This window comes from Artemia sp. Qi Xiang Cuo, chromosome 1 (genome assembly GCF_049724085.1).
Source record: "Artemia sp. Qi Xiang Cuo chromosome 1, ASM4972408v1, whole genome shotgun sequence".
Classification (NCBI taxonomy): Eukaryota; Metazoa; Arthropoda; class Branchiopoda; order Anostraca; family Artemiidae; genus Artemia; species Artemia sp. Qi Xiang Cuo.
In genome coordinates this window covers 65,179,172-65,202,482 of record NC_142794.1, presented here as the reverse complement: position 1 = coordinate 65,202,482, position 23,311 = coordinate 65,179,172, and the positions used below count along the sequence as shown (strand labels likewise).

General features: G+C 38.7%; 1 protein-coding gene across 1 annotated transcript in view; it reads left to right on the top strand.

Annotated features, from left to right (window-relative positions):
- The first annotated feature begins 406 nt into the window (after positions 1-406).
- The window catches only part of LOC148956601 (TATA element modulatory factor-like), a 220,073-nt gene continuing 197,168 nt past the window's right edge, over positions 407-23,311 (top strand). Inside the window, exon 1 of the mRNA XM_089091366.1 lies at positions 407-561. Within this exon, the coding sequence (XP_088947492.1) occupies positions 459-561 (103 nt within the window). The 5' untranslated portion in view covers positions 407-458. The remainder of the gene's footprint in view (positions 562-23,311) is intronic.

Sequence of the window (23,311 nt, the reverse complement as noted above, 5' to 3'; positions counted from 1 at the left end):
GGGAATTAGCAAAGGGTACAAATTTAGATAAATACATGGAGGAAGTAAGGATTTTGTTCTATTCTCTGCATATTGATACGAAAAGGCGTTTTTTAAAATTTCAAGGGAAATTTTCGCTTGAGAAAAAAAACAAACAAAATACCAATCTAAAGTTATTTTTCTACACTTAAGGGGGCAATTTTATCCCCTTCATATAGATGTACCGGTGCGGAGCACCGTAAAGAAACAAAATAAGTTTTAAATACATTGATAAAGACTATTATTTTGTTGTTGTTGATTTAGTGATTTTCTTTAATAATTCTAGTGATTCATGTGCTCATGTAGTAATTTTTCAAGAATCTATTGGTTTTGTTTTTCACCGTTTGGCAGCACTGTCAGGTAGCCTCCGTGATATCTAGCAGAACGCAAAAGAAACATAAGAAGAAATGAATACCCAAAGCTTTATCAAATGATTAAAAATGAGCTGGTTCAATACCAAAGGGTTCACTGGGTTAGCTAAAACAGCTCTCAGAGAAGCTCAGAAGACAATAGATAGGGCCCTAGATATAAATGAAGAGGATGGTGAGTAGGTTATTCCTGGGTTCAAAGAGTTGTTTCTGTTTTCAGTGTAAAATAGCTCAATGTCATTGCAGTTAGGAAATGTCTAGTGTATGACTGAAATTCTAAAGGGCAAATGCAAATAAAATAAAAGTAGTGCCATTATATTTTTTCTCTTTCCAATATTATGGTGGCTTTTATGCTGACAATGAACCCTTTCCCCTCCTCTTCCTGATGGTTGCCAATATAATGCCAGGATATATAGGCTAAATTATTGCTTTTTAATATGCAGTACGTCTCTATTAATCAGGTTAGCATGTTTTCTTTCATTGATAAAACTTAGTTTATGGGCTTTTTACTAGCCTATCTTAGAGAGTAGTTCAGCCTGGTGAATAAAACTCTCAGGAATAGATCCTGAACATTAATGACCTTCTAAAAAGGTATTTTTGAAGTACCTATACTCATTCTTTTAAAGATCACTAACCATTGGCCCGGCACTAAAAGATTGCTTTGCACCTTATGCCTTGGCTCACTCTGGATTTAAAAGGTTTTAAAGATTTTTAGTCTAAATCTCCTTCTTAAATTTAGGGGAAACCCCATGATATGGCTTTAAATTCCAGTGAAATAACTGGATAATAGCCTACAATTAGGACTATTGTAAAGGAAACATGATAAGAAAAAAAATCCTTGATTTATAATATGCAGAAAAATTGTAGCTAACACAGTTTAAAGGTACTTCCACTATACTCATATATGATCAAGTATAAATCCTTCCATATATGGCTATGTGCATCATGTCTGAAGTTAAGTGATCATGAATATGGCCCTTACCATAAAATGAACTGGGAAACAATCTCTCAGTGGTGTTGGACTTTGTGTTGAATGAAGAAAAGAAACCTGCTGGAACATTGCACTGATGAAGATAGATCTAAAATTATTGAAAACACCATGTAGAAACTTCAGGCTAGCCTCATCTAGAGCATGAGCTCAATTGTGTTATGACAGGGGCCATAGATAACATGACTTGCATCAAGGAGAAAATCAGCACCATCAAATCAACCCTCCAATCAAAGTGTGGTGTACCTCAAACTAAACAACTGGTCTATGAAATGTTAAAAGATCAGGTGCAGAATAAGGTTAATCTAGCTGTTGATACTGAAATTTGATATACTGTATGCATTGAACTTGACAAAGAAACAAGGAAGAATAATATAGTTGCCTGTGGAGTGTCCCACTGTGATAATACTGCAGATTTTTCAAAGTCCCACCTTTCACCTATATAACCCTCAGTCTTGATTCTAAGTTTGTGTATAAATGGTTAAAAGGCTGGATCATAGCAAGTCAACTGTCCTGATGGTATTCTCCCATGGACTTTTAATGCAAGCTTGTGCAGTATTAGTTGAGTCACTAATTAAGCTATTCCAATGCTCACTAGACACTTCAGTGGTACTAGAAGATTAGAGACTGGCATATATTACACCTATTCTTAAAGGGGGTAATAAAGATGTGGCTTTGAACTATAGACAAATGAGTGTCATGTCAGCCATGGGTAAAGTGTTGGAAAGTTTTTTGAATTCAGATGTACTCACCCCAAATCTCCAAGGTATTAGACAAAGGAAATGCACTAAAACAAACCTAGATGCTTTTGAATATGCAATTGAATTTATTGATAAAAGGATGGATAGAGCTGTTGTGGTTCTTGATTTTAGGCCAAGGCCTTTGATAAAGTGTGTCACACCAGACTGAAAATTAAATTGCATGCTATTGGCATTGATTCAGTCACAACCAGCTGGACAATGGCCTTTTTGACAAATAGGAAGAAAGTTGTTAAGGTTCATGGTGATGGAGGCCAATCATTCATTTCAGAAACTGTAACAGTCATAAGTGGAGTTCCACAATGTACTGTGTTCATGCCAGCATTGTTTAATATCTACATTAATAATGCTCCATATGTAGTCAGAAATAAACTAAGCCTTCATGCTGATGATTCTAAATCATTGGCCCAGAAAATGGAGACACTATCTTAGAAACTGATATTAACTCTTTTTCTTAATAAAAAGAGAGTTGGTATCTTGAGCTGTACATAAAAAAGTGCAGAACTATCCATTTTTGGAAAAATTTTCTTTTTTATGCATATATTAAAAAATCAAATAATATACAGCCACAGCTTATTTCTGCAACAACCAAGGAAAGTGATCTATGTCTTATTGTAAATAATGAGCTGAGTTTCACATCCCACACAAGAATGGTTGTTGTTAAAGCTTCACAAAGACTGGGGATCTCCCCATCTGGCATTGTCCTCAGCATGGATCAAGAGCACCACCCACAAGTAGACACCACAAACAAGTCTCCAAAGGGCCTTGCCTCCACTTCAATGAGTAAGTGAAGCAACCATGAAAGTAGTGGTATTTCATTGCCAACATTACCATCTCCCACTTATGCTACACCTCTCATGTCACCCAAAATGCCAAACTAGAGTCAAGCTCAAAAGGATCTTCTTTCCCTGCAGAGGTTACCAGGGCCATTCCCCTGGCAATGGGTTTGCTAGACAGTTGATAGGGACAGTGGGAATTTTATTAATCCATTTGTGTACATCACTAATTAAATGACAAGGCATTTGGCTATTTGTGCTTGAACATTTGTCTCCTGGCTGCAACCTTTGGTCCCTGACCATAAGCTACAACCTAGGAGAGTGAGTACCCACGCACACAAATACTAATCAATAACAGCCCAAAGGCTTACCAATCTCTAGACTCACAACTTCTGACTAAGAAGTGAGCTAACCCTGCACAGGTACTCAATTGAGCCTTAATGAGGGTTAAAGTGCTGACCATCTAAGTTGACAACAGGGTTTCAATGCCTTTTGCCAACCTTGCAGTTTAAAACAGTCCTGACCAGCCCAATCCCATAAGGGGAGTGGAGTGTAACATACTAACATTTAAATTAGAAAAGAACAGAGACAGGAAAGGAAAATTCAAAAATCTATGAGGAAGAAGCTTTACAAAGCCATCGGTTAGGTGAGATGCCACTGACAAGGCCTGAAAACTTGCAGACCTGCCCTGACAACTCCAGTCTCTGGAAGCCAGTTTCTAGCTATAACCTTCCATCATCCATATATAGACACATGTTCTGGTACCAGGCTTGTCCATAGGGACACTGCTTGTGGTCCAGCTTGATCCTCAATTATCAGAAAAGACAATCTGTGCCAACAGAGCAGTCCCAAATCACCATAGGCACCAATCCACGATCTCGTAGAAGATCCAGTCCTACCCTTTGGCAGTCCCATATATAGGAGTGAAGCAAACTTATAACTGGCTTGTTGGGTTTAGTGGAACATGCCCATAGGAACAAGTCCATCCAATGTCCAGGAATTTTTGCAACCCAAAAATTGCCTGTCAATTGTGGTTTAACCCAACACTCTAGCCCCCTTGCAACAAGCACTTTGCCATCCATAACATCCCCTGCACATTCCCACTACCTGGACAGCCCAGGGGCCATAGCTGCATAGGTCAGTACATCCATTCCATTAACAACACTGCATCCATTCAATTGATTACCACATAGTACAACGTATTCTGCTACTGGTGAGGGTCAATGCATTGTTGCTGTTGCTGTTTTGTGAGTTTCTGTACTGAAGACTACTATGTAGCCTTCTATGTAAGCTACTATATAAGCTTCTATGTAGGCTACTATGTAATTACTTGAATGATGTTAACTTTTGCAAAGCTATTAGATATTCCAAGAATCTTGTTAATTTTTGAGTTGGCATGTCTCCAACCTCCCTGAGCCCCAAGAACAATTGGGGTGACATCAAGACTGGAGACCTTGCCTAAGCCAGGGGCATATCCTCCAGGGTGAGAATGCATTACTTTTGTAGCTTTTCTTCAGCTGCTCTATTAAATACCATTGGGTGATTGTAAGCCACCATCACATCCACAATGTATGCTACACCAAACTTAACAATTATGAGATCTGGCTTAGCCTTTGTGTGCCTTGAGTCAGATATATTTCGTGTATATACCTTAAGTTGCTTCCTTTTACATGCCCTATCAGAGAATTGACACAGGGTCATGCCACTTGACCCAGGCCCTGTGGATAGTCACACAGAATTGTAGGACATGTTGAATGGTTTCCAGTAAAGAACATCTGTGGCTGCACATATTTGTCAAAGGATTGGAGTTGTACTGGGTCCTTAAGGTAGGGTATAATTGAGTCTGCAATTGAACTGCATGGTTGTAGAGTTGCCCCATAAAGAATGGGATCATGCCTCAAAGCCAGAAGTTGGTGATTGGGTTTGCCTTGAAGGAATCTGCCCTGTGCCCCTGCCAGGTCAAAGTTAATTCATGTTGCCAATTTCGTGCATTAAAGTTGTTACAATGGCTCTGCAATCATTGTACTAACTGGGTATTACTAAGTGCACTAATCCACAGGTCTGAGGAGGCCCAAAGCTGGCACAACTGACCCCCCCAGAAACATCATAACCTTTTCAAGAATACAGAATAGGCCAAGGCCTCTGTCCCTGGTTTTGGTATATACAAAGCTGGTAGCAGTCAATTTAGGAAGGTGCAAGACCCTCTTTGCAAAAGAATGTACTGTTCTATCACACCACCCTAGCTGACAGATGGTGGGTTCAGCCACAGAGATTGTATAGAAATGGCGATTGACCAGAAGCCTCACCAGTCTAACCTTCTGTGTCCCTTTTAAGGGGGCCCTTTCTAGCTTTGCTAGTGAGGATGTGAAGTCAGCATCATTGGTTAAACAACTTCCTTCAACTGTATCTGGACTCCAAGATAACTCAAAGACCCAGTCATGCTAATGGCTGGGATACCTTTTTGGCTTTCCTTACAAGAGCCTCCTGCTCTATTATCTTTTGATTTAGTTCCAAGTATCCCTCAACAATCCCAAAATTTTATCTCAATGTCCTTAGCCTTTTCAGACACACACAGTAATAAGGGTAATATATTTGAACCCTCTATATGTATGAAATGTAACAAGAGGAGTACAGAAGAAAAAGAATAAAGGAAAATAAAAGAAACAAAAAGGAAACTTCATACCAGGGACACATACATGTGTCAGCACAGATAAACAAACATAAGAATTATAAATTTAGAGTGACTCACATCAATGAAATACAGCTGAGTGGCAAATCGACTACTGACTTGCATCTAACTCTGAATTTAGATGCTAGATTATCCATTTTTCTCGCGAGTTTTAAAGACTCTATAACATCTTGATATGTATCTGTCATGGGTCCAAAAAGACAAAGGGTATTCAAATGAGTGTTTTGGATCAGAGGCACTGCAATAGTGCTGCCTAAGTAAAGAACAATGTTGGCACAATGTATCATTTTTGGTTTCTTTAGACCAGGACACTTTGTATCAAATGAGGTGTCATAGAAACTTCGAAAAGGGCTCAATTGATTTGAAATTGGAAGGGGTTCTAACCTTTTTAATAGTCAAAAGTTGATTGAAGGGCAACTAACACCCCTTGCACACCCACCATTTTCCCAAACACATCCAATCAAAATTTTGAGATAGCCATTTTGTTCAATGTAGTTGAAAATTCTGGAAATTAGGTCTTTGAGGAGGACACTCCCACCAGAGCCCTAAGGGCTAAGGTTGTAAGTCATGCCCTGGGGGTATGTAAGGTTTTTATAGAAAGCGTTGTTGTAGAAACTTCAAAAAGGGCTCAATCAATTGGAAATTGAAAGGGCTAGTGCTCTTGTCAACAGTCAAAAGTGACGGAAGGGCAACTAACCCCCTCTCATGACCACCATTTCCCCAAACACATCCAATGAAATTTTTGAGATAACCATTTTTTTCAACGTAGTTGAAATTTCTGTAAATTAGGTCTTTGATGTTGACCCCCCCCCCCAGCCCTCAGAGCAAGGGTTGTGAGTTATGCCCTGGGGGCATATAAGGTTTTTGTAGAGAGCATTGTCATAGAAACTTCAAAAAGGGCTCATTCAATTGAACATTGAAAGGGTTAGTGCCCTTTTTACCAGTCAAAGGTGATTGGAGGGCAACTAACCCTCCGCTCATGCCCACCATTTCCCCAAACACATCCAATCAAAATTTTGAGATAGGCATTTTTTCAATGTAGTTAAAAGGTCTGGAGATTATGTCTTTGAGAATGACAAACCCCCAACAGCTCCCAGGGCAAAGGTTGTAAGTTATGTCCTGGGCAATTTTGTTCAATGTAGTTGAAAGTTCTGTAAATTAGGTCTTTGATGATGACAATCCCCCCCCCCTACAGCCCTCAGGGCAAGTTATGCCCTGGGGGCATATAAGACTTTTATAGAAAATGTTGTCATGAAAACTTCAAAAAGGCCTTATTCAACTGGCAATTGAGAGGGCTAGTGCCTCAAAAGCAATTGGAGGGTGAATGCCCCCTCCCACGCCCATCATTTCCCCAAACACTTCAGATCAACATTTTGATATAGCCATTTTGTTGAATATAGCCTAGTTGAAGGGTCAGGAAATTATGTCTTTTAGTATGACGACCCCGCCCCCCCCCCCCACGGCCCTCTTGTTTTACTTTTTTAATTGTCAAAGGTAACCGGAAGGAGACCCCCCCCCCCCCCGCCCCGCATGCCCATCATTTCCCGAAACATTTCCAATCAATAGTTTGATATAGCTATGTTTTTCAATGTAGTTGAAAGGTCTTATGTCTTTGAGGATGACACCCCCCCCCTCTCCATAGCCTTCAGGACAAGGGTCATAAGTTGTGCCCTTGGGGCACATAAGGCCTTATAGAAATTTTTGTGGCAGAAGCTTCAAAAAGGTTTCATTTGATTGGAAATTCAGAGGACTAGAGCCTTTTTTATTAGTCGAAAGTGATCAGAGGGCAAATGACGCTCCCCCCACACCCATCATTTCCCCAAACACTTTCAATCAAAATTTTGAGATAGCCATTTTGTTCAATGTGTTTGAAAGGTCTCGGAATTATGTCTTTGAGGATAACAAATCCCCCCAGCTCTCAGGGCAAGGATTTGAAGTTATGCCCATAAGGTTTTTATAGACAGTGTAGTCATATAAACTTCGGAAGGGGCTCATTGGATTGGTAATCAGACGCTCTAGTACTCTTTTTAAGAGTCAAAGTGATGAGAGGGCAGCTACCCCCCCCCCACATACAGACACCCACACGTCGTATTGTAATGAAATGCATCTTTTAAAAATAGTCTAAATATCATGTAATAAGGGTTTTAGGGTTGAAACTAACCCCAGGGATTAGGGGCAAGGGTTGTAAGTCATGCCCAGGGGGTATTTAAGGATTTTATGGAAGGGATGGTTTTTTAACTTTAGAAGAGCCTCATTTGGTTGAAAGTTGGAATAGTTCCTTTTTAAGCATCAAAAGTGACGGATGGCATTTAGCCCCCCCCCCTCTTCTACAACTCCTCCTTTCAACAAATGCATCTGATTGAAATTATGAGATAGCGATTTTTTTTCAATATAGTTCAAATAACATAATAATGTCTCTAGGGATGACACAACCCCCCCCCCCCGCGCCCTCGGGGTAGGGTTGTAAGTTATTTTATCAGGGCATATAAGGTTTTTATTGAATGGGCGGATGTATAAACATCAGATGGGGTATATTTGATTTGAAATTGGAATTTATAGTGCCTTTTTAAGAGTCAAAGTGATTTAGAGCAAACAGCCCCCTTTCCATGCACAGCATTTGCCTTAACATCTCTGATCAAAATATAGAGATAATAATTTTATTTATCGTAGTTGAAGGTTTCGGAAATTATGTCTGTGAGGAAGACACCCCCCCCCCCTAAAGGTCTCAGGGAAAGGGTTTTAAGTCATGCTCTTGGGGCATATAAGGTTCTTAAAAAAGGGTGGTGATATATGCTTTGGAGGGAAGTCATTGGATTGGTAATCATAAGTTCTAGTTGCCTTTTTAAGAGTCAAAGTAATCAGAGCACAGCTACCCCCCCCCCCCCACACACACACACGCAAACACGTCGTGTTTTCCTGAAATGTATCCAGTAGCTATTTTGATACAGCCCTTTTATTCAAAATAGTCCAAAAATCATATAACAAGGCCTTTGAGGTTGATACAAGCCACCAGAGCCTAAGGGCGAGGTTTGTAAGTTATGCCCCTGGGACATTTAAGGTTCTTATGGAAGGGATGGTTGTATAAGCTTTAGAGGTGGCTCATTTGGTTGAAATTTAAAGTTCTAGTTCCCTCATATGAGTCAATAGTGATGGAGGTCAAGTAGCACCCTCCCACCCAACTACTCCTCTTCTCACCAAATGCATTTGATTGAAATTCTTAGATACCAATTTTGTTTAAAATGGTCTAAAGAACATATAACAATGCTTTCAGGATTGGAACAACCCCCCCCAGAGCCCTGGGGCAAGGGCTTTAAGCTATGCCCTTGGGGCATATAAGGTTTTTATGGAATGGGTGGTCGTATTCAATTCAGATGGGTCTTGTTTTATTTTTAATTGGAAGTTACAGTGCCCTTTTTAAGAGTCAAAGTGATTCGAGAGAAACCTCCCCCTCTCCATGCCCATCATTTCCCATAAAAAAAAAAAATCCAAACAAAGTTTTGAGACATCTATTTTTTTCAGCATTGTTGAAAGGTTCAGTAATTATGTGTAGCAATAATTGTAGTAGCAGTAATAGTATTAGTAGCAGTATGCAAATATCACCTTTTTTTTCAACATCCCCTTCAACACACGATGAAATTTTTAACCTAATACCATCAACCAATCCTGAAGCATTGCTACCATGTCCTCTTGACAACCTGTATGGGCATAGTGGGTTTTGATTTATTTCAATGTAATTACAATATTGCCCAAAATTTTTGCCTTAATACCTTTAGGTTTATTAGTTGTAGTTGTGGCACCAATAAATATATTAGTAGCAGTAGGAGTACAGTTAATAGTAGTAGTCTTAGCTTTAGTAGCAGTAGTAGCAGTAGCAGTAATAGTAATAGTAGCAGTAGTTGTAGGCGTAGAAGTATTAGTATTATGATGAAAATATTGTCTTTTGGTTAGTTCAACATCCCTCACAACAAGCGTTGTAAGTTTTAATTTCATACACAAAACTGTTTTTAAGATATTGCTGATATGACCTTTTGAAAACCTGCATACAGATGCCAAGTTGTCATCTATACAACATAAATATTCTCTGAAAATACCTTCAGACCTTTAGAAGTTGTGAATTTTGAGCTAGCCAGAAGACACTGTGTTTATTCATTTAACGCTGCTTCTATGGTTACTGTAACTGACAATACTAATGCCAGTAATTTGAAACTTTTAGGGAACATTTAGGAGGAGTCTCAATTAAACTAAAAACCTATATGCATGCAGGTATTAAAAGGGCATATAAGGAAATAGGCAGCGATGCTCTATCATAGCTAGCAATATCATAGCTATAAACAGTCTATGTAACCGCTTCAGCCACTAACTGATTGTACAAAATTTCTATCCCTAGCATCTTAAGCAAATAGATATTGTTACAGTAGGACTGATCTACCAACGACTAATTATTCTCACATCATGATAAAAGCAAATATTGGTATTGAACTTATCTTGACAAAATGTTCAAAAGAAAATTATTTAGTTAAAAAGCTTAAATGAGGTGTAGAATTGAACTAATCACTAACCTTTACAAACAAATTAGTTTCCTGGAATCACAGATCATGTTATTCCAGGTGATACTGGAATAATAGTCGGACAAAAGCCCCTGAAATAGGAACCCCCCAAACTAGGACTGTAGAGCCTCTCTTCCACAACCTATTACTGTCCTCTCTTTGCCGATATTACAATTATGGAACAATTGTTCATGAGGCGCTCAAGGCTTATAAAAGCCATTACTCAACTGAAAAAAGAAAGGTCGAAGATCAATGAGACAATTAAAGTTACTTTTGAGTCTCTCAGGAGAGTAAATACATCAAAAGAAAAAATAAGCAAAATACATAAATGATATTCTTGTAGCTAAACAGAGTAATAAACTACTTGAAGGAGAGTTAAAAGAAGTCAGACGAAAGGCTGAAGAAATCTAGATTGAAATGGAGTCATTAAGTGATGCTGTTCTTAGCAAAAGAAATAGTTACCTCGGTAAACTTCAGGAACTCCAAGGCTTATATACGGGAATGTAAGATATCAAAGAAGAAGTTGAAGCTCATCAAACCAGTGTGGTAGTATCTGCACTGGTGTCAGTTCGAGAGACTCTAATTGCTGAACAAATCAAACTTCAAAACTTACAGCAAGAACTTGGTCACCTGGAAGGGCAGAGAGAAATAATCAAGCTCCAACAAGAAGATTTGGAAAAACAGATTGAAGAAAACAAAACAGAGATAGATAAAGAGTTACTGAAACAAAGAGAATTTTTCTCAAGTCTAGAGAAAGGAATAGCAGTGTTATATACTGTTGAAGTTACATTTCCATGCAACCCACGCGTGGAAGGTATGTTTAGAAACGATCCTACCTGTGGATTACAGGGGAAGGTACAATGCCCAATCCCAGATTTATAGACTTCATCTACTGAACAATGCCTTTCCACTTTGAATAAGTCTTCTTCTGAAGCCATGTGCTCCACTGCTCAGGTAGAAAACCAGGTTAGTCAACCTTCCTTAAAGTCTACTCATATCTTAGTGGAGGGAGAGCGTCAAAATGTCAATAAAACGCACTCAACTCACGAAGTGAAAACCCCAGAGAACCAGCCGCCACAGCTTAGACCAGATAACTAAAAAGATACCAATTATCGACACTGTACGATGCCAAGCGAGGTAATATGTATTCCATGAATTTTCCGTAAGGGTTATTGATACTTTATTAATCATGTGAAATCACGTTGAACTAGATTCATTCTTCTTAATATTTGGAATCCTCAATGTTGGAAACCACCACAAATACCATTCCTAGTTTATCGTGCGGAATCACGTTAAACTAGATTAGAACAACGTTAATTAACCCGTCATGCGAAATCACGTTAAACTGGAGGAATAATAAACATTGTTAATTGTTGATGAGTTTGATTAATAAATGTCAAACTGGATGATTAATAAACCTTGTTATTTGTTGCATATTTGTGAAAATGTAGCAAAGTGGCTTTTGAAAAAGAAGAAGAGATTTTAATTTCTGTCAGGCCCCTGAAAAGCACAAAAGTTAGTTGCAAATTTGAATATGTATCAGAATTATATTAATCAACATATCTGATAACCCGCGAATACACAACCCCGATAATCCGTGAATACCCGAATATCCACTAATCAGCTAATCGTCCAGATTCACGTTAGATCCCTTTCTTCTTAAGATTTGCAGTCCTTAGTATCAGAGAACACAGGCCGCCAATTCTGAGAATTTTGTTATATAGTTTGGTTGTCCATTAATGTAAAAGTTAATTTTAGGAACCAAAAGGATGCATATAACAATGTTGACGGCAATATTCGTTGTTTACACAGCAGCTCAAGATATCATAAGGAACTTTTCTGTTCTAACCCAAGATATTGTAGAGCATGCAATCTTGTTTAAGAATGAGAACTCGCCCCAGACTGGTCATAAAGCTTGAAAGATACAGAGGACCAAGGATATTTCAAGATGGACAATACCCAAGAGATGATCATGATGGTATATTTCGAGTGGATCCCCACGTCTTCCAACGGCAGAGTATGTAAACCTGGAATCTTCAGAAAAAATGTAAGCCAAGTAAAGGGGAGGGCATTATCAAACGAGTGGGTATAGAGGTCCTCGCTCGCTCATGCCATGTCCATTCCCCATCTTTCTAATTATTGTTTACGTACAACTGTGTGGCTATAACTCTGCAATATGCGTTTTCTTAAACAGGAGAGGGGCTGTGCTTGAGCAATGAAGGCGTGAAAATGTTTAGTAAATTTAAACCTCATACTTAACCAAATAGTCTGTCTTGTACCTGACCATGTTATCTAAAGCCACGCTAGGTGTTAACCTATCACGTTTACCCATTAGGTTACTAGTGTAATTACATTAAGTATGGTCTTGTTTGGCGCAAGAGATTACATTATATAGACTTTACGAGAGATAGAAGATATAGATCTTATTTAGTATCGTGTGCCAATGTATGTGTACCATATACTCCAATATGTTACATTTTGTTGTTTACTCATTACAAAGAACTCTTGATTGTGCCTAGGAGTTTTATTCCAGGAATTGGCGTGACCTGGTAGAACTTAATCATTACGAATATACATTCCGGCACGGATACAACCAAGTAGCGTCCATTATCACCATTCGCTTTTATTATGATTTAAGAATAATTAGTCGTTGGTGGATTAGTCCTACTGTGACAATATCTATTTGTTTAAGATGCTAGGGATAGAAATTTTGTATGATCAATTAGTGGCTGAAGCGGTTACACAGACTGCTTGACTCACTAACCAATTTGGTTCATTTATTTTCATTTACTTTCATGATTTGATCAACACCCCTTTTGTGACAGTAATTTGTTTTTCATGTCAGAGCTGCTGTACGAGATCCTAGCCAACCAAGAGAACAATAAACACTATTGGTTGTAAATGTCGAGCACACACTCCCCATGACTGAGGTTGCTTCTTAACTTCAATTTTTAAATTCACTTCATCACTAAGCAGTTGATGACACTCTGGCTTGAAGGATATGTATAGAATAATTTTTAGGTCCATACCCAAGACTCAAAGAAGTAAAAAAAAATTATGTATTAGATTCTTGATTTCTCAGAATCCCACGCAAAATCCCGAAATCCATTAGGCATATGTATTAGACTCATAAGATTAAATGTGATTATTTGATTGCATCATTCGATCGCTGACCGCAAAGAGAGTACGCAAATTCCCTACCGTCAGTGGCAATTCTTTTCACACTTTCTTTCTGCGTAACTTGTTAACGTGGTCTCTGATTGGCGGAATATTTTGAAAGGAGAACTATTAGCTTCTATTAAGTATATCTCAATTTATCAGGTTTTTAACTGTTCTACCTGACTTTGCGGTAACTTTTTCCTAACTTTCTTGCGGCTTTCTTTTTAGGCTTTCCTAACGATATAAGGTCAAACTTTTTACATTGCTTTCTTAGGAACCTTTGTCCTTTTAATTTTGCGTGTTTTGCAGTTGCTGCCGCTGAGGTTGGTTTTTATTTCTCTGTGTCCTTTGGTTCCTCTTGGTCTGATTCGCTTTTGGACTCTGTGGAACTGGCCTCTGATGATTCAACATTAGTGTTCTTATGAGTGGACCCTGGCGATTTTGGGGTGGAACATGCCTGTCCTTCATAAATTTCCTTTCCTCTGGAGGTAGAAGGCTTATTTTCTGATTCCTGTTGTTGAACTTTCGGCTCGGGGGAGTTGAATTGAGAGTCGGCTCGCAAAAACATTTGACTCTTCTCAAAGCTTGATTGAAGAGCCGAATGTGCTCGTGAGGTTCCTCCATTGGTTAAACGCTATGCCTTCAGGGGGATGAGGCATCTTCTGTACCATAGTTTCTCTCCATGAAGATCATTCTTTGGGCTGAACTTTGGATACTGTTTATGTCGTGGTATTTTCCTTGACGGACGTCTTCGGGAGTTTGGGGATTCCAGGCTAATGTACTTTGCCTCGTTTTTATGGGGGAATTGATTATGTCCAATAGCCTCACGAAATTTTTCTTTTTTGGGTCTTAAGGTGGACGATTTCTTTGTCATTTGTCAGGAGGAGGTTTTCTTTGTCGTGTTTCCTTGGGCTTCCATGGCTCTATTCAATTCATCCTGTAATGATAAGGGTCTTTCTATTGGAATTGTTGGTGATATCTTGTCGTCCGGAAATCTTTTTGGGGGGACGAGGAGTGGAAATCTTGTGTTAGAAAATTGGGTTTTCAGAGAAAGTGTATCATCTAATTCCTCTGAGCTTTCTGAGGATTAGGTTTCGTTTCTCTTGAGTCTCCTCGGGATTTGGTTTCTTCGTGTGGGGACAACTAAATTTCTCATGGTTAAGAATTCATTGGTTCTCTTCATCACTATCATTTTCAAAGTGACCCTGTTTGGTGTTAAAAGGTTTGAATTCTGCTAATTTCGACTGAGGTGGATTATATTCCGCGTCCGACGAATCTGTTATTACGGGTTGCCACAACCATCTCTGGAAACTTGGGTCTCTTTATTCTACTAACATGGGCACTATAGGTTCTACCCGTGTCAGGACTTGCAATTTTAAATATAAAACCATTATTATACTTCTCGATTATTCTGTACGGTCTGGAATATCTATTGGAGAGTCTCTTGCCTTCGGTTTTTGCCTCATTCTTTAAATAGACGCAATCTCCTACTTTAAATTTAATTCCTCCTTTAACATTTGGTAAGTTATTCATTTCCTGACTTATTTTAGATTTTTCTAATTTTTGCCTAACTATCTTGTAAGTTTTTCTCATTCTATGGATTAACTTCTGTTTGTAATCTTCCGTGTTATTGTAATACTGCCTCGATTCAATAATATCTTGGTAAGGTATTTTGAAATCATGGCCAAAAAATATATAAAAAGGATTTTCTTTAGTTATTTCCGAATAAGCACTATTGATTACATTCGCTAAATATGGTAGGAATTGGTTCCAGTTGTTCCTATGGTCTTTTATGTAAATATTCAAAATATTCGAAAAATTTTTATGTCGATTTTGTATTTTTCCGTTGGCTTGTGGAAGATAAGGGGATTTTACCAATTTCTCTATGCTAAGAAAACTCATTAAATCCTTAGTTACTTTGGAAGTAAAGGTGCTTCCATTATCGGGTGTTACTGTATTGGTATCCCAAAATTCAAAAACAAATTTGTCAACGCCTTGCTTGTGGCGTATGCGCCTTGATTTTTCAATACCTTTGCGAAGGTAAATCCTGAAAAATGGTGTATAATCAAGAGAACACACATATGACAACTGTTTAAAACAGGTAGGCCTCCACAGGTTCCATATAAATCGAATGAGATAACATCAAATGGGAATCTTGCTACTGGGGTTCTTCCCATTGGGGGGTTATGATGAGCCTCGGGACTTTTATCTCAGGTTGCATGATTCGCATCCATTTATAAAATCCTTAAGTTTAGTCAAAGCCGACGGAACGAAAAAATGCTGTTTTAATTTTTGAAAGGTTTTGGTTATTCCTAAGTGCCCGTCTGCATCCGAATGAAAGAATTTGAAAGCAGGTACTACTAAGTTTTGGGGTAATATGAAAATTATTCAAAAGTTACAATCTTGCAAAGAATCTCTTCGTCAAAATCATAATAAAAGTTATCTATTTCCCTTCTGAGTGCTTTTAATTTTTCAGGCAATTTGTCATTGTTCAAGAAATAGTTAATAAGTGCTAGACACATTTCGTATTTGTTCTGGTTCCTTTTTATATTTGCTAAGGATAAGGGACAGTGGTTGTGTTGCATTGATTTCTTCTACTTTGGTATCCTGTGGGATATTTTCAGGGAATATGCTCATGTAATCAGGGGGGTCATTTTCTTTACCCTTTAAGTATTCAAACTCATAATCTAGATTTTATATTTTCATTATCCATCTAGCTAAAATTCCTGTAGTTTTTTTTAATGTGCAAAGTATTGCAAGCTTTTATAGTCTGAATGGAGCTTAAATTTTTGGCCAACTAAATAATACCTAAATTTATCCAAGTGGTGAATTACGGTCAGTAATTCTAGTTGGGTGGCAGAATAATTGCTCTCACCCTGAGTTAAGGTTCGAATTTAGTAGCATATAATTTTCTCTCTACCACCTAATATTCTGGAAAGGATTCCTCTGATTCCCTTGGCTGAGGCATCCGTTGTGACTACAAAGTGTTCATTCTCGAAATCGGGCAACGACAATATTGGTTCAGAGGTGAGTGCCTTCTTGAGTTAATCTAATGAAGTTTGGGCTTCCTGAGACCAGGTGATGTTTTGGGGGTTCCCTTTAGTTAACTCTGTCAGAGGTTTTGAAATTTGAGTATAACGTATAAATTTTCGAAAGTAGCCTGACAGACCAATGAATCCTTGTAATTGTTTTATGGTTCGCGGGGGTCTAGTTGCCTTCTCTGAATATCTCAAAAACCTTAGCTAATGTTGCTAAATGTTCTTCTGCGTTTTCCCCTACGCATACTACATCGTCCAGGAAGTGAATGATTTTAATTAATCCGCGTAGGTAAAAAGGGGCCGACATAACGCGCTTGAACTTTTTTAAGTCCAAAGTGTACTCTTATATATTCGTAAGAACCACATTCCGTCGTGGAAAATGCAGTCATTCTCTACATTTTATAAACGTCATTCTCTACTATCTTTACTTGATAATATTTTTGCGTAAACTCCAGGGAGGTAAAAATTTTATTCTTGTCTGAGAGGGAATCTAGGATTTCGTCTATTCTAGGTAGGGAAATTTATCACTAACCACTTGTTTTTTCAGAGCTGCATAATCCACTACGAGCCGAAGATCATTGTTTTTCTTTGGAACTAAAATCACGGAAGCTGAATATGGGTTTACTCTGGGGCGTATAATATTATTCCTTTTCATTTTATGAATTTGATTTATTAACCAAGTTTTATGCCTGTACGGAATACGGTAAGGCTGTTACTTATATTATTACCTGAATTCCTTTCGGATTTTTTCCATTTATTTAAATCGCGTTCTGAAATAACTTGTGTTTCAACAAGACATGTTCCCTTTTTTATCGTAATCGTATCATTTTCGTGGGTATTCGTAACTCAAACAAAACCTTCTCCCTTTTAATAGCATATAATCTGTTCCTCACATAACAGATTCCCAGAGACTCCTTCTGACGGAGACGCAAATAAATTTCAGATTTGTCATTTACTGGTTCAACCTTTTGCGAAATCTTAATTCTTTGCATTGTCTTAGGAGAGATTGTTTTGCATACGGTAAACCTGTAGTATTTCTCCTCAAAGTTATTTTCAGTTGAATTAAGACTGGCGCTTTATTGCGGCAAGTCTTGTACAAGTAACGTTGGTCGAGAGGGATTCGCTTTGAGGTTTATCATCTCCTTCCATAATTCAGATATTTTCTGAATTTCTTTTTGCCTATATTTTGCATTTCCCCTTTTTTTGTCTTTATAGACTCAATCAATTTTTTGTTTGCGTTTACTCTCCTACGAGACGAGAAATGAAGAACAAAAGTCTGTATTCTATTCACTGGTGCGTCCTCTTTCTCCGCCCGTCGGGGAGAAGAATCAGTTGGATAGATGAATCTATCGTTGGCAACATCCACTAGCACCTTATTGGATTAAAAAAAAATAACCCCCTATTATTGGCTCATATGGAAAGTTTTTGCATATTATCAATCAATCAATCAATAAACGTTTTATTTTTAAATAAGTGAACAAACGAAACAATTAACATGAACATTTCGACTCAAAGCAATGCTTGTGTGAGTCACTCGTGATATTGGTAAACAAATTTGTATCACACTATGAAATGAAAAGGGGAGAGCTCATAACATAAGAGAGGGATAAAGAATTGGAAAGGAAAGAACTGAGAAGAGGTAGAGTCAAAGAAGAAGAGCAAGAGGATAAGATACAAAAGAAAAAATAAGACATTAACGCATGTGGTATCAAATACTGTGTAAGAGAGGTACTGTTTTTGGAGTGTGCCAAATGATTTTATGGATCTAATAGATTCATTAATTCATTACTTAGTCAGAAAAATTCTATTATTTTTGGCCACCTCTAGGCGAATTGAGCCTTTTTCTTCTAATTTATGCCCCGTGGTACTAGTTAAATTGGGAGTACCAAGACTACTACGTCGCTTAACAGTTACCAGTAGTTTATTGAACACATTTGAGCTTATTATATCAATCGTGGTACCAGAATCCACCAGTACTTTAAAATAAATATTTGTAACACTAAAATCGTTGAATATAGGTTACATTTTATTATAATCACTTAGAGATGGTACCATTATTGAGGGGGGGGACCTACAAAAGTTCTGCTACCAAGGGTCCGCTTTATTCGTCTTGGTAGCTTGAACAATTTCCCGTGGGTTAATTTGATAAGCCGGTGCTTGCGATGGGGGTACAGTTGACACTTCCTTAGCTAACTAATTGACATTGAACTGTCGTAATTGCCAATTGTTGTGCAATTTGGGGTTTCCTGTCCCGACGGTTTGCGTTGTTTGTTCATTTCGTGCCGACTGGGGGAAATTTCCATTATTATTTGTTGTACCCCTATTAAATCTTGTAGAGTACACTGTCCTTGCACTGTACAGATATGTGTTTTGCTGAACGTTTTGGTTGGGGAGACGGTGATTACTTTCTTTGTAGGGAGGAGGGTTTGGTATATAAGAGGATTGATAGGGGTTGCGAGGTAATTCTCTATAACCTCTTATCCCATTGCCATTAAAGTTTGTTCTCCCGAAAAAACGGTTGCTATTGTTTGGGGTTGTTGTGGTGTAATTGTTTTTGGAACGCCATTCTCTTGCAATATGACCAGAACGGTTACATGTATAACATCTTATTGGTTGTGAACTATATGTATAATTTGTCTGGTTGATAGGCTCAAAATGTACCGTTCTCTGTCTTGTTGGTGTTTGTTATCTATTTTGATTTGGTCTTGGGGAGTTATTTCTTGAAAAAAAATCTAGGAGAAGCTTCCCTCGATGGTCTTGGGGTTGGTTTCTCCACATTATTTATTGACATCTTTTTATGCTGTAATACTATGTTGTCGATTTCTACAACTCGTTCCACCTCTTGAACGGCTTATTCTAGCGTTTCAATGTTTTTTGCTATCAGCAATCGATACAGTTTTGGGTTGAGTCCTTTTTTGAAGGCATGTAGTACAATTTTTCCTATAAATCACCAGATCCGGGGCCGAACTTGGCCTCTGTCGAAATTCTGATCTTGTGTAACTATTCCCTTACATTTTGGGTCTAGTGAAAGCATGCAATCCCCGTGCTATAGTTTATTCGTTGAACTCCTTTTTAATGGTAGAAAGAGATTGGAGGGGAACTAACCCCCCTCTCACGCCCACCATTTCCCCAAACACATCCAATCAAAATTTTGACATACGGTAGCCATTTTGTTCAACGTAGTTGAAATTTCTAGAAATTACTTTCTTTGAGGATGACAACCCCCCCCCTCCCCCCACATACCTCAGGGCAAGGGTTTTAAGTTGTGCCCTGAGGGCATATAAGGTGTTTATAATGTGTTGCCGTAGAAAATTCAAAAAGGGCTCATTCGATTGGAAATTGAAAGGACTAGTGCCCTTTTCAATAGTCGAAAGTGATTTGAGGGCAACTAACCCCCCTCTCATGCCCACCATTTCCCCAAACATATCCAATCAAAATTCGAGATAGCATTTTGTTCTACGTAGTTGAAAGTTCTAGAAGTTATGTCTTTGAGGATGACAAACCCCACACACCCCTCAGGGCAAGGGTTGTAAGTTATGCCCAGGGGCCATATAAGCGTTTTATAGATAGCGTTGTCGTAGAAACTTCAAATAGGGCTCATTCAATTTGAAACTGAAATGGCTAGTGCCCTATTTGAAAATCGAAAGTGACTCTAGGGCAACTAGCCCCCTCTCATGCCCACCTTTTCGACAAACACATCCAATCAAAATTTTTAGATAGCCATTTTTTCAACGTAATTGAAAGTTCTGGAAATTATGTCTTTGAGTGACAACCCCACCACAGCCCTACGGACAAGGGTTTTAAGTTATGCCCTTGGGAGGATATAGGGTTTTTATAAAAGGGGTTGTATTAGAAACTTCAAAAAGGGCTCATTCGATTGGAAATTGAAAGGGCTAGTGCTCTTTGTAATAGTAGAAATTGATTGGAGGGCAACTAACTCCCCTCTTACGCCCACCATTTCCCCAAACACATCCAATCAAAATTTTGGGATAGACATTTTTTCAACGTAATTTAAAGTTCTGGAAATTATGTCTTTGAGAGTGACAACCCCACCACAGCCCTACGGGCAAGGGTTGTAGATTATACCCTTGGGAGCATATAAGGTTTTTATAAAAGGGGCTGTCTTAGAAACTTTAAAAAGGGCTCATTCGATTGGAAATTTAAAGGGCTAGTGCCCTTTGTAATAGTATAAACTGATTGGAGGGCAACTAACCTCTTTGTACAATCCCAAACACTTACAATCAAAATTTTGACATAGCCATTATGTTGAACGTAGTTGAAGGGTCTGGAAATTGTCTTTGAGTATGACACCTACCTCCACAGCCCTCAGGGCTAAGGTTGTAAGCTATGCCCTGGGGACATATAAGTTTTTTTTATAGAAAGCGTTGCCGTAGAAACTACAAAAAGGGCTCATTAGATTTCAAATTGAGAGGGCCATTGCCCTTTTTTGAAAGGTCTGGAAATTATGTCTTTGAGGATAACAAATCCCCCACACCCCTCAGGACAAGTTTGTAAGTTATACCCTGGGGGCATATAGTGTTTTTATAGATAGAGTTCTCGTATAAACTTCAAAAAGGCCCTCATTCAACAGAAACTTCAAAAAGGGCTCATTAAATTGGAAATTGAAAGTGCTAGTGCCCTCTTTAATAGTAGAAAGTGATTGGAGAGGAACTAACCCCCCTCTCACGCCCACCATTTCCCCAAACACATCCAATCACAATTTTGAGATACGGTAGCCATTTTGTTCAACGTAGTTGAAATTTCTAGAATGTTTTTTTTTTTAGGATGACACCCCCCCCCCCCACAACCCTCAGGGTAAGGGTTGTAAGTTATGCCCTGGGGACATATAAGGTTTTTATAGACATTGTTTTCGTAGAAACTTCAGAAAGGGCTCATTCAATTGTGAATTGAGAGGGCTAGTGCCCTTATTAATAGTCAAAAGGGATCGGAAAGCGAATGCCCCCCACGCCCATCATTTCCCCAAACACTTCCGATCAACATTTTGATATATCCATTTTTTTGAACGCAGTTGAAGGGTCTGGAAATTGTCTTTGAGTATGACACCCCCCCCACAACCCTCACAGCTAGGGTTTTATGCTATACCCTGGGGGCATAAAAGATTTTTACAGAAAGCGTTGCCGGACAAACTTAAAAAAGGGCTCATTCAATTTGAAATTGAGAGGGCTATTACCCTTTTTAATAGTCGAAAGTAATCGGAGCTAGAATCCTCACCCACGCCCATCATTTCCTTAAACATTTCTGATCAACATTTTGATATGGTCTATTTGTTCAACGTTGTTGAAAGGTCTGAAAATTATGTATTCGAGGATGACAACCCCCCCATAGCCCTCAGGACAAGGGTCGTAAGTTTTGCCCTTGGGGCATATAAGGTTTTTATAGAAAGTTTTGCGTAGATGCTTCAAAAGGGCTCATTCGATTGGAAATTGAGAGCAGTAGTGCCTTTCTTATTAGTCGAAAGTGATAAGACGGCAGATGCTCCCCCCCCCCACGCCCATCATTTCCCCAAACACGCAATCAAAATTTTGAGATAGCCATTTTGTTCAACGTATTTGAAAGGTCTGGAAATTTTGTCTTTGAGGATAACAAATCCCCCACACCCCTCATGTCAAGTTTGTAAGTTATACCCTGGGGGCATATATTGTTTTTATTTATATAGTTCTCGTATAAACTTCAAAAAGGCCCTCATTCAACAGAAACTTCAAAAAGGGCTCATTCAATTGGAAATTGAAAGTGCTAGTGCCCTCTTTAATAGTAGAAAGTGATTGGAGAGGAACTAACCCCCTCTCACGCCCACTATTCCCAAACACATCCAATCACAATTTCGAGATACGGTAGCCATTTTGTTCAACGTAGTTGAAATTTCTAGAAATTTCTTTCTTTAAGGATGACAACCCCCCCCCCCCACAGCCCTCAGGGTAAGGGTTGTAAGTTATGCCCCGGGGACATATAAGGGTTATATAGAAATTGTTTTCGTAGAAACTTAAAAAGGGCTCATTCAATTGTGAATTGAGAGGGTTAATGCCCTTATTAATAGTCAAAAGTGATCGGAGGACGAATGCCACCCCACGCCTATCATTTCCCTAAACACTTCCAATCAACATTTTGATATAGCCATTTTGTTGAACGTAGTTGAAGTGTCTGGAAATTGTCTTTGAGTATGACACCCCCCCCCCCACAACCCTCAGGGCTAGGGTTGTAAGCTATGCCCTGGGGGCATATAAGATTTTTATATAAAGCGTTGCCGGAGAAACTTCAAAAAGGGTTCATCCGATTTGAAATTGAGAGGGGTATTGAGCTTTTTAATAGTCGAAAGTAATCGGAGGTAGAATCAACCCCCCCCCCCCCATGCCCATCATTTCCTTAAACATTTCTGATCAACATTTTGATATGGTCTATTTGTTCAACGTTGTTGAAAGGTCTGAAAATTATGTATTCGAGGATGACAACCCCCCCCCCATAGCCCTCAGGACAAGGGTCGTAAGTTTTGCCCTTGGGGCATACAAAGGTATTTATAGAAAGTTTTGCGTAGAAGCTTCAAAAGGGCTCATTCGATTGGAAATTGAGAGGAGTAGTGCCTTTCTTATTAGTCGAAAGTGATAAGACGGCAGGTGCTCCCCCCCACGCCCATCATTTCCCCAAACACGCAATCAAAATTTTGAAATAGCTGTTTTGTTCAACGTATTTGAAAGGTCTGGAAATTATGTCTTTGAGGATAACAAATCCCCCACACCCTCAGGGCAAGTTTGTAAGTTATACTCTGGGGGGATATAGTGTTTTTATTGATAGAGTTCTCGTATAAACTTCAAAAAGGCCCTCATTCAACAGAAACTTCAAAAAGGGTTCATTCAATTGGAAATTGAAAGTGCTAGTGCCCTCTTTAATAGTAGAAAGTGATTGGAGAGGAACTACCCCCCCCCCCTCTCACGCCCACCATTTCCCCTAACACATC